General features: G+C 49.6%; 1 protein-coding gene across 2 annotated transcripts in view; it reads right to left on the bottom strand.

Annotated features, from left to right (window-relative positions):
* Positions 1 to 11,962, bottom strand: part of KDM2B (lysine demethylase 2B) — a 128,843-nt gene extending 116,881 nt beyond the window's left edge. For both annotated transcript variants that reach the window (XM_074205581.1, XM_074205582.1), the window contains exons 1-4: positions 11,631 to 11,962; positions 10,518 to 10,662; positions 7,047 to 7,125; positions 3,964 to 4,010 (exon numbers count right to left, since the gene is read on the bottom strand). In XM_074205581.1, the coding sequence (XP_074061682.1) occupies positions 3,964 to 4,010; positions 7,047 to 7,125; positions 10,518 to 10,662; positions 11,631 to 11,663 (304 nt within the window). In that variant the 5' untranslated portion in view covers positions 11,664 to 11,962. The remainder of the gene's footprint in view (positions 1 to 3,963; positions 4,011 to 7,046; positions 7,126 to 10,517; positions 10,663 to 11,630) is intronic.
* Positions 11,963 to 12,253: the final 291 nt, after the last annotated feature.

Here is a 12,253-nt window from a genome sequence, read left to right as displayed (position 1 = left end):
GAGGCCAAAAATTGCAGAGAAGGCCCTCAAGGGAAGCTATTTCCATGAATGACTTCAGAGGGCAGATTAAAAAAAAAGGTCTTTCTCCTACCTCCCCCTTTACAGAAATGGTTAATCATGTGTTCCCAATACTGAAGGCTAAGGGCTCGTGAGTTGGAGATTTTGATTTTGCTCAGTTGCTTTCTTTTAAAATATGGTTCCCTGGGGGTGGCTAGATGGCACAGTGGATAGAGCACCGGCCCTGGAGTCAGGATGATCTGAGTTCAAATATGACCTCAGACATTTAATAATTACTTAGCTATGTGGCCTTGGGCAAGCCACTTAACTCCATTTATGCCTTGCAAAAACCTAAAACAACAAAAATATGGTTCCCTGGCTAGAGAAGGTAAGAGAAAGAAGGTATGCTGATGTGAAGCTTCAACAAAAGTCAATGAAGAAACAGAGGACTAACATTTTAAAATAATAATAAACTAGGGAGGAACTAATGATCTATCCAGTAGACAAGAGGTCAACCAAATGTAGAAACTCCCTATACCAAAGCAGCTCAGCCCTTTCACTGTCATTCATAATCTTAAGAGAGTTGTTGGGGCGGCTAGGTGGCACTGTGAATAGAGCACCGGCCTTGGAGTCAGGAGTACCTGGGTTCAAATCCGACCTCAGACACTTAATAATTACCTAGCTGTGTGGCCTTGGACAAGCCACTTAACCCCATTGCCTTGAAAAATCTTAAAAAGAGAGAGACAGAGAGAGAGAGAGAGAGAGAGAGACAGACAGAGAGACAGACAGACAGAGAGAGAGTTGTCTAAGACCTAGAGAGGTTAAGTAACTTGCCCAGAGTCATACAGAACTTGAACTCAGGTCTTCCTGACTCTGGGGCTCTAAAGCTAGCTCTCTTATCTACCATGCCAAACTTCCAGCCCAAATTGAATATGTTGTACTCTTCAAATAAAAATAAAAATTTTATTCTAAAATAAAAATGGACTTTCATACCTCATTAAGGCAGGAATCAGAGCTTATGCCAGAGCTGGCTGTAACTGAACTATGTGCTTCATTTGACTTACAGAGCGCATCGCCAGTCTTCACTCACCCAGGTCTGCATCAACAACCTTCATCCCTGACTGCTCATTGTCCCCACGGATCCAATCAGTTGCCAAATCTTGTCATTTCTACTTCCATCTTCCCCTTCTCTCCGCTCACACAGCCACCACCCTAGTTCTGACCCTCATCTGTTCTCCCCTGGATTATTGCCACGATCTTCTCACTGGCATCCCTGCCTCTCAAGCTTCTCCCTGTTCCAACCCATCATCCAATACAGCTGCCAAAGTGATTTTCCTAAATCACAGATCTGACCAGCCCTGGAGATGACCAATCACCCTCTGCCCCCACTCAATAAATTCTAGTGGCTATCTAGTACCTATATCTAGGTCCTAGGACCTATCTAGGACCAATATCTACCCCCTTGTTGGGTATTTAAATCCCTTCCCAATCAATCTTTCCAATCTGTCCAATTTTCTCACACTTTACCTTTCCTTCTCCTAATCCAACCACAGCCTCTGGCCTCACATCTACCACCCTAGATTATGCCTGGAATTCTTTCCTTCTTTATCACCAACCCTTTGAATTTCTGGCATCTTTTATGACAGACTCAGATGAAGTGATAGCTCCACTACAGGAGGTCTTTCCCCATCCCCCTAACATAGTTACCTTGTACTCACATCTGTTACTTATGAGGTGTTCTCTCCTCCATTCCAAAATAAATTCCTTGAAAGTAAGGATTGATTTGGATTTTTCTTTTGTATTCTCAGAGCTTAGTCAAGTGGCAAATATATTGTCTGGGCTAAATAAACAGTTGTTTGATTGATTTCAGAAGAGAAAATTCCCCAAATCACAAAAGTATGTATAATGGTTCTCTTAGCAGTAGCTGAAAACTGGGAAATGATGGTATGTTATTGTGTCTTAAGACATGACCAAGGGACAACTATTTAGCTCAATGGATAGAGCACCAGCCCTGGAGTCAGGAGGTCCTGAGTTCAAATTCGAACTCAGACACTTAATAATTACCTAGCTGTGTGACCTTGGGCAAGTCATTGAATTCCATTGCCTTGCAAAAAAAAAAAGGAAAAAAATGACCAAAAGAACAGTTTCTGAGGAAATTGGGAAATCCTCAAGGATCTGATGATAATGGGAGAGAGCAGAGGCAAGAGAACCATTCACACAATAACAAAAACATCACCAACAAAAACGGCTTGAGGAAACTTTAGAATGCCAATCAATGTAGGGATAAACCATGATTCTAAAAAAAATGAAAAAAACGATATCCACTTCCTATCCAGGGGATGATGAATGTAAAATCCAGAATGAGATATATAATGTGGGAATTTGTTTTGCTAGACTACGAGTGTTTGGTCTAAGTATTTTGTTTATTAAACTGTTCAATTAGGGAGGCAGTGAGAAGGAGAGAAAATACAGAAGGAAGAAAGAAAAGGAAGGGAAAAAAGGAAAGGAAGGAAGGAAAGAGGGAAAGAGGAAAAAGAAAAAGTGAAAGAAAACAAAGAAAAAAATTTTGAAGGATGATTCTATTTTAACTCCTTCCAAGTGAAGCCATCAAGTATTGGGTGTGACCTTTTTCTGATGCCCTTATTATTCCTTTTTTAAAAATTTATTTAAGGCAATGGGGGTTCAGTGACTTACTTGCCCAAGGTCACACAGGTAATTATTTAAGTGTCTGAGGTCAGATTTGAACTCAGGCCTCCTGACTCCAGGACCGGTGCTCTATCCATTATGCCACCTGGTTGCCCCTTAATATTCCTTTAGAAAAATTTTCCTTTCCTTCCACCTTCACTGTCTATCTCTTTCCCCTAAGTCACCTCATAAACCTCTGGTCCTTGAGAAAACTGGAAAACAAAACCTTTTCTAAGAATTTTCTAATTAAACCAGATCTGCCTGCCATTGCAAAGCTCACAAACTCCTGAACAGTTCTGAGAATCTGGAATAGAGACTCCCATAATAAGAACATCCAGAACACCTACGTTCATTCAACCTCCCTCTTTGGACCATTCATTTCTCGTAGGCCAATAATCTGTTTTTGAGAAACTCTGGAAGTCCCCTAGGCTGCAGGCAAAGTTACTGGCCAATTCAAGTAGCAGGCGCAGCTGAGGAAATTGAGGCAAGGAGAGACAAGTTCTCTGAGCCTGGGACCTCAAGAACCAATTGCATCTAAGCCCTGAGAAGACCCAAAGGGATGAGCTAGAACATCCTAGAAAGAATGGAGCAATGGTGAGGACCTTGGACTGGATTCTAGTCCCAGCATTGCAACTGTTTCCTCCTTTGTAAGAAATATATGGTTGAATAGCTCTGACATCCCCTGTTCTAAGGCCTCTCCCAGTTCTGACATCCCCTGTTCTAAGGCCTCTCCCAGTTCTGACATCCCCTGTTCTAAGGCCTCTCCCAGTTCTGACATCCCCTGTTCTAAGGCCTCTCCCAGCTATGACATCCCCTGTTCTGAGGGTTCTCCCAGCTCTGACATTGCCTAGTCAAGACACCCTGCCCCTCCACCAGCTTTCATTATTTCAAAGTTTTTGGTCTCTCCTACCTCTGACACTTTGTCTCAAAATCCCTTTCAATTCTGACGCTATCAATTCTAGGTTCTAAGGACCCTTTCTAGCTCTGCCTTCTGGGTTCTGCAATTATTCTGTTGAGATATAGAGGCCTACTAATTGCCAAGTCACACTCTAGTTCTATTTTTTCCTGAGGCTGGTGTCAGAACCCCCACCAAGTTGCCTCTCGGAGAAAGATGGCAGTAATGCCCACAGGACCATTCCCTTCAGTCTTCTGTTCCTCACCAGCTAGATCATATATGACAAATCATTTCCTTCCCACCACCTCTTGGGGATCTCCATCCCCCCAAAGGCACCCAGGGACTTTTATCTCTAGGGCAGAAAAAGGAAAAACCAAGCAACTTACCCACTAGGAGTTTGACGTCTCGGACAGTAAAATCAGGGTCAGGCATCCTGGGGGTGGCAAAAGATACCAGGTAAGGAAACTGAATAAACAGAGGCCAGGAAGAGTAGAGTTTCAGAGCTAGACGGAACCTCAGGGGCCCATAAACTCCAGATCATACCTGAAAGGAATGCCCACCTGACAAGAGGCCATCCCACATCTGCCTAGACATCTCCTGAGGAAGAAATCCATGATCTCCCAAGACAACCCATTCATTCCATTTGTAGACAGACAGTTCTCATTTTTAGGCAGTTCTTCCTAACATCTAGACTAAAACTGGCATCTTGACAGTTTCTACCCATTTCTACCGAGAAATCCTTTGGTTCTGTGCTCAACAGCCCACTATGACATGACTTGAGATCTTATATGATCACAGAAAGAGAGCTTGAAAAGACCTTATCAGTCATCAGTCTGAGCAATACAGAATGCCAGCAATTAGACAAAAATGAAAGTGTGAGATTTATAACAAAATAAAGAAAAATAGGAGAGAACATAGATAATGTTAATGGATCCAAGTTAATATGCAGGGATTGGTATATATTCAGTGGTTCCTGGTTCTATTAGAGTTTGACACCACACTGAACTATTCCAACCTCTTCAATTTTCAGATGAGAAAACAAAGCCCCATGCAGATCACGTGATTTGCCCAAAGGTTATTATACGGGTAGTTAGTATCAGAGACATGTCTTAAGATCAAAGATCTAAGCCAGAGGAGACCAAAGAGGCCATTTTGGCCAAGTCCCTCATTTTACAGATGAGGAAACAACGGCCTAGACAGGAAAGGGATTTGCCCAAGGTCACATGGTTAGTAAAAAAGCCATAGTCATATTTCAAACCTAGGTCCCACCAACAAAAACAGAATCTCTCTCTCTAACTTTTTTCCAGATTAAATATCTGTAATTCTCCAGTTTATGCTCCATGACATGGAACACTTCATCAATCTCCTCTGGGTATTCTCCTGTGTCAATGTCCTTCTTAAACCTTGAGGGCACCCAAAAGTGAATATAATATTCTAGTTGGAGTCTGATCGGGGCACAAGTAGAGTTTGGGAGGAAGAATTTTCTCCTGATGTTCTCGTGATCCACACCTGAATGGTGCAGGCCAGTCAATGGGCTAGGGGAATGGTCACAAAGGTGCCAATCTTGAACCCAGGAGCCTAAGCCACTTCCTTTATTCAGCTAGCACCTTCTGTTACTCCCTCCTCTCCCATTAACTACCTGATCTACTATGGTCAAATCCAGAAGACACGTTACAGACTTCCCACCTGTGCCTCACAGCTGAAAAAGGGGGCGAAAGCTGGAATCATAGCATCATAGATCTAAGACAATGATTCTCCATGTTTTTCAGTCCCAGGATACTCCTTTTCATTCTGAAACATTATTGGAGCCCTCCTAAATAGTCTCCTGAGATTCACTTTATCTATCAGAAATGAAAATGTCTTGATTATGAAAAGTCTTGAATTTAAGGCCCCTTAGAAAAGTTTGTCCTTTAAGAATCACTGATTTAACTGTTTCTCATCCATGATATTCCTCTTCTTCCACCTCAATGTCTCTGCATCAGTCATCCCTGTCTGGAATGCTCCCTGCTCACTTCCACCTCTTAGAATTTCATATTTACTTCAAGAACCAGCTGAACCCTAATTTAGATTGTAAGCTCCATGAGGGCAGGGACTGTCTTTTGCTTCTCTGGACATCCCCAAGCTCAGCACAGTGCCTAGCCCTTATTGCTTATAGAATGGAAGCCCTTAAGATTGACTAGACTGAATCTGTTTTGTGTAGGCCTAAGGATATGTTGCCTCTCCCTAGACTGAAAGCCATGTGAGGGGAGGGTCTGTCTGTCTGTATGGTGTTGACACTGTGTCCTCACCACTGAGTCCAACATCTAGAACTCAGCGAGCACTTAATAAATGCTGATAACTGATCGAAGCCTAAAGATAGTGTCTGGATCTGAGATAGAGATGTACTGAAAGGGCAGAGGAGGGGGAGAAAGAAACCTCAAATCCTGACTGCCCTTGGAGATCCACCAACCTCTAGTATATATTTCTCCCTCTAGGACATCCTCTCCTCACTCCTATCTCCTAATTCCCAACAAGAGGCTATTGGGGGTATGGGGAGGAGGGTAAATCTTCAAAGGGATTTATCCTCATTAACCATAATGGTTGTAGCAGTGTTAATTAGATGGCTATAGGGACTGGCATAGACAACTCCCTCCTGAATGAGGAAATTCCAGCCACCAATTCCAGTTAACGCCGCTGGGACAACTTAAAGTGTTAAAAAGTTGCCCCACATTAAGAAGGAATTAATAATAAAATAGGGATTTCAGTCCAACATGACAGAATTAAGGAGGAGAGCTCAGAGCACTGCAGATAATGGACACAAGAAACATGAATGATGGGATAAGGAGCCTCCTCCCTCTGTTCCCTCCCCAAAGGCAGAAACCAGTTCTTCCAGCCTCTACTTTCCCAGCCCAGCTCTCCAGCTGCTTTTACCTCCCTCTCTCTCTTTCATTCTGGGTTTTGACAGATCTCAATGGGAAAGAATGTAAAGGGGTGGGGGGGAGGCAAGCCCAATGAAGAGAGATAAGAACACAAGCCCCCAAGCAAACAACCCCAGAGAGAAAAGTAAACCCAGAATTTATAGAGAGGTAAGGAGGATCCATCCATGAATCAAGTATAATGAAGTTGTCATCTGGAAAGTGGTCTTCTGCCAACCTCCCAGTTTGGACTCTGGCTCTCAGTTTCTGTCTGAGGAAAACCTTGCTATCTTAATGCAAAGTCAAACCCCAACCAGTCCAGGCCCAAAGGAAGCTCACATGCCAATGAGAGAAATAATATAGTATGTATATAGGAGTACAGAAAATAAACACAACGTAAGGGGGTCTAAGGGAGAGAGGAACTAAAGAAAATGTAGCTAAAGATGACTTCTGTGCTTGGGCCAGCCACTCTTCAAAAGGGCCAAGCCCTATCACTCCTTTCACCCACTGTCAGAAACCTTGGCTGCCAGGCAGATGCAGAGGGAGAGAGAAAACATGTAACAACATTGACTTACTTAATTCCTAGTCCATCGGGATTTGGGAAGACCAGAGGCACTCTGAGGGCTTCTCTCTGTACGTACTCAAAGTTGAAATCTGAACATTTGGATTAAAGCAAATCAATCAATACACAAAGGAACGATGGAAATTCCCATTCTGTCATTTACCCCCAGTAAGATGTGAGCTGCTCAGTCTCTCTGAACCTCAGTTTCCTCTTAGGTCAAGGGAGGGAGGTAGACTCGATGGTCATCTCCAGCCTCTGTATGGCTGGTCCCCATAATTAAAATGCACCCCCTATTCACATCTGCCTCTTATAATCCCCAGATTCCTTCAAGGCAGAATTTATGTGCTACTTCCTACAGGAAGCCTTTCCCAATCCCCATAATCCTTAGGGCTCTCTCCTTCCTCCTCATAATTCTCAGTTGACAGGTTACATTCCCCCCGGAGGATGCAAGTTTCTGGAGAGTAAGGATTCTTTTTCATTTTGGATTAGCAGCTCAGAGATCTATCATATAGCCCTTTAGCACACAATAAGTCTTTAAGATAAAGTAGTTAGGTGTGACAGTGGCTAAATCAATGAGTTTGGAGTCAGGAAGACCCAAATTCAAATCCTACTGGAAAAAATTTTGCTGTGACCCTGGACAAAGTCACTTAACCTCTATCTGCCTCAGTTCCTTTATCTGTAAAATGGAGATAATAAGGACATCTCCCTTGTTGGGAGGTAGTTTCTGAATCTAAGAATCTACACTTCTAAACATGCTTGAGGTCCCTTCCAGTTTCTGGTCTCCTTCCCAGCTGGTTAATAAGCCAAGGCATGCCTGGCATCAGGGAGGGGAGATGGCTGTTGCCACAAGAAACACCCCCAGATAAGCAGAGCCCAGCCTGCCCCTCTTCCTACACAGTCATTCCTAAACCCACTGGTCAGAACTTGTTAAGAAACACCCTGAGGTTGGGGTGGGGGGGGGGGGGAGTAAGTAGGGAAGCCTGGATTAGCCATAGCCTGGAAGCCGGAGCTATGGCCAGTACTGGGGTGGAGCCCCAGACCCAGGCAGGGCTAAGAGAGGCTCTCCCTTCCCATCTCTGTCTGACACCTGGACGGATGTGCAGAGAGAGAAAGCTAGTAGGAGGGCTCTCATTGTAGCCATGGATCTGTGAAGGCCTTATTGTAATTGCCTGCCTAGTGAAAGGGAGGGGAAGAGAGTCGTTTCCCTGGAAACTATGTATTTGGTGCCAAAATAACCAGAGAGTTTAGGTACAATTCTGTTGTCTTCACAATGACAATCCTGCTCCATCTATCACACATTTCCTCCACCTAGAGGATAAACTAAGTTGTTGAATTTTTTTTTTGGGGGGGGCCGCTGTGAGAATTGGGGAGAGGGAAAGAGAAGTCTCAATTAAATCTTTAAAAAGCCTTCAAATGGTAGGTAGTCCTCTCCCCTCATCCTGAGACTGATCTGGGGGGCTTATCTATTTGAGAACCCCCGAGATCTGATACCCAACCCTTCCCCAAATTTCAAGGAACAGAGCTTTCTGTTCATTTTTTTTCCTAATGAATTATCCCTAAAAAGGCTGACGAGCATTCAGACAAAAATCACATCAATTTCTGTCTTCTTCCAAGCCCTACACTGGACTCAGTTACTCTTCTGGGGGAAGTCAAGTCAGAAAGATGGGGATAAAAGACGAAACTGGAGAACTAAGAGATAGGGTCCAGATTCCACCCCCCACCCCCCACACACGCCCATCTCCACAAGGAAATGTCAGTCCGGTCATTCCAGCCCTAGGGACGGATGAATAAGCCCTTTTCTCTGGTTCAGGGGCCCAGAGTGCAGTGAGATGGAAGAGGTCTTAGCTAAGACTCAGGCCTAAGACAGGGACACTCGCACTCTCCCCTCCCCCCAACTCTGCCAACCAGACCAGGGGCAGTTTCCCTGGGGCAGGTCACCCAGAACTACACACAAGTCCACTCTGGGAAAGAGGATGATGAGAAAATACAGAACTAGCAAAGATGGGGGGGGTGGCCATTTTCAGAGCCCCAAGGGCTCAAATATTCAGGATTAGGAAGAGTTGTGCAGAAATTTAACAAATGAAAGCTATGATCCAGAGGAAAGAGGCCGGAATTTGGAGTCAAAAGACTAAAGACCAAAAGACCTGGGGCAAGTCATTGCCTCCACCGGCAGTCTTTTCCCGATTCTGCACCCTGACTAGAAAGTGTCACAACCTCTCCACTTCTTCAAGGTCAAGGTTTCCGAGGATCCCAAAAGAAATCTCCATAGATTTAAAGAAGAGATCTCAGTGGCGCCAGCTAAAGAATTCCCCCACCCCCAACATCTCCCCAGGTCTACCATTCCAAGAGGCCAGCCCAGGCCTTCTCCAGGCTTTTTCAAAGAGGCTTCAAAAGTGGTGGGAGATCCTCAGGGAAAGGAGGAAGGGACTCCTCTTTTTTTTAAATCCCAAACTAAAGTTGGAAGAGGGTGTTGGGCAGGAAGGGCTAGGAAGAAAAGCCTTCCAGTCCCAAGCTCCTGGTTAGGCCCAGCCCCTGGGGCTCTGCACTCTCCTAAATCAAAGACTAACGCGAAATGATGCTCGGCCTTTCCCGGACAGGGAGGAAGGCTCCCAACCTAGCGCCTAGGGTCCTGGGAGGCAGTTGAAAAGAGAGGAGGGCTAATAAAATGAAATCGAGAGCACCTGAATAAAATCAAAGGGTTTGGGGGTTTTTTGATAAAAGGCGAAATCAAAACCAGAAAGGAACTGATATAAACTGGGGGTGCAAAAGGCTAGAGGCCCCCTTAAAACTGTGCGAAACGGCAGCTGGGCGGCCGGTGGCGGCCCCGACCAGTCCGGGCCCAGTGGGTGGGCGCCAGGCTCCAGCGCCGGGAGCTGTCCCGGCCCACATCTGCCACCGGGCGACCAGGCTCAGGTGCGGAGGCCGGAAGGAAAGCCACGGAGCGGGGCCTTTTTAGGGCTCCGGCCCGCCGCCCCAGGACCTCGGGCCGGGAGGGAGAAAAGGGGCTGCGGGTGGGCAAAGAAGTGGACAGGAGAAGGGAGAGCGCTCTGGTCGGCGGGCCAAGCCGGGCTGGTGCCAGCCCTGGCCCGCAGGAGAGCGGCGGCCGAGGCGGCCCAACTGGGCGGACTAGACGGCCCGGTCCAAGCCGCGCAGCCCCCTCCTCCCGAGCTGGGGGCCGGGGCTCCACAGGGATCGGGGGACGGGCACCGAAGCGGTCTAGGCCCCACCGGGCTGCCCACCCCTCACCCTGGCCGCCACCCTCCCCCAACCCACACCCTCCCCCTCCACCTCCCCCCCCCCCACGGCTCAGCCTCATTTCGTCACCGGATCCCCTGGAATGGGGGACAGGAGCGCGAAATACGAACCAGCCACAGCTTTCCCACGTGCGCGCACCGGCGCCGGGGAGGTTCGGGGCCGCCCCCCGGGTGCCCCTCCAAGGTGGGCGCGTGCCCGGGCACAGCGGCGGCGGCGGGGCCGGGCTCACCTCTGCCGTCCATGGCACGCACGAAGTCCCCCTGGTAGAGGGGGCTGCGCAGCTTGTCCTCCAGGCTGAAGCCCCGGACGCTCACGATCTCCTCCACGTCCGACGAGTCCTCGTTCTCGTCATATCCCTGCCGGTTGATGGAGCGCTGCGGGGACCCAAGCCAGAGACCCCCGCGGGCGTCACCGCGGGGCCGGGGGACCCCGCCGGACCCACCAGCAGGTGCAGCCACGGCCCCCCGGCCCCAGGCCGATCTCCACCCGCCCACTAGGAAACTAGATAAGACCCCCCATTACAGTCGAGGCAGGGGCGGGGGGGGGGCCGGCGCCCCCTTCATAAGCCAGCCCGTGGGCGAGCCGCCCCGATTCCTGACTAAGCCCCTGCCGATGATCGGGGCCGGAGGGGCCCTCAGGCACCTGGCCCCACCCCTACAATTTTGGGGTGCCCCTCTACGACGTTGCCTCACCGGAGGAAGCCGAGGGCTGAAGTCGGGGTTACGTAAACTAAGAGGGAGCTCCAGCCCGACTGGGCTGGGGGGGGCGCCGCGAGGGGGGCCTGGAGGTGAGAGACTTGGGGATGGGGAAGGTGGGCTGCTGGGGGGGGGGCAGAGTAGGCCCCGAGAGCTTGCCCAGCCCGGCCCGGCCCCCGGTGGAAGAAAGGGAGACCCGGGGATGGGGGAAGCGAGGCGCCCCCCAAGGGCCTCCGGGGGATCCGGGCAGCTGCTCGCCCGGAGAATGGGGGGGAGAAGGGTGGCCGGCCGCTCACAAAGCTCCCCCAGGGGACCCCCCCACCACACACACACGCAGACACACGCACGCACGCCGCGTGGAGGGGCATCCCCCCACCCCTCTGCCCACATCTCCAGCTTCCCAAGCCTCCCCCACACACGCCCCCCCCCACCACGCCGGAGCCCCCCACGCCCCGGCCCCACTCCGGCAGCCGCCTCCCCCAAGGGTCTGAGCTGGGGGGGCCAGAGGAGCCTGCCTGCTTCCTTCTGCATGCAATTTATTATTTCTTTTCCGGTCCTCTTCAGCCCACGGAAAGGAGAGAGGACGCGGGGGGGGTCAGAGAGCTATAATATACAGACACAGAGTAGAAAAGAAGCCAGCTACACACCAATCTTCGTCCAGAGCCTTTCTCTGCCTCCATTTTTTTGGGAGAGTTCACCAATTAATTGGCCACACTCCTGCCCCCTGCATTTTGGCCCCGGGGGGGGGAAGAAGGCCCGAAGGGAACCAGACAAAAACAGAATCTGAAAGAAAAAGAAGCCGAAAAAAAAAAAGCCCCGGCCCAGAGCCACAAAGTTTTTTGCACCAACACTTAGGGGAGAGCCGTTTTGCAAAGTCCTAGGAAACCATTTTCACTGGGGAGGGGGGGAGGAGGAGGGCGGCGACGTCATAATCCCCGGAACGTAAACATTGTTGCCGATCGCGTTCGGAGCTGGGAGGCTCGGCCGGGAAGGGCGGGGGCGGGGGGCAGCGCGCCGCGGGGGCGGGCGCGGGGGGCGGGGCGGGGGCGGGGCCGAGGGCGGCCGGAACGCACCGGCCGGCGCAGCCGCTGGCTTCCCCTGGCGGGGCCGGCCGCTGGGTCACGAGTGTGCGGCGGAAGCACGCCTGCGCCGCCGCCGGGGGCCGCGGGGACTCGGAGGGTTCCGGCGGCCCCTGGGCGGCGGGGCGGGGCCTCCCGGGAGGCCCCGCCCCTGGCCCCGCCGGCCCGTCTCCAGCCGCGCGGCCTTTGCC

The sequence above is a fragment of the Macrotis lagotis genome, chromosome X (genome assembly GCF_037893015.1).
Source record: "Macrotis lagotis isolate mMagLag1 chromosome X, bilby.v1.9.chrom.fasta, whole genome shotgun sequence".
NCBI classification, from domain to species: Eukaryota; Metazoa; Chordata; class Mammalia; order Peramelemorphia; family Peramelidae; genus Macrotis; species Macrotis lagotis.
This window is presented reverse-complemented; position numbering and strand designations above follow the sequence as displayed.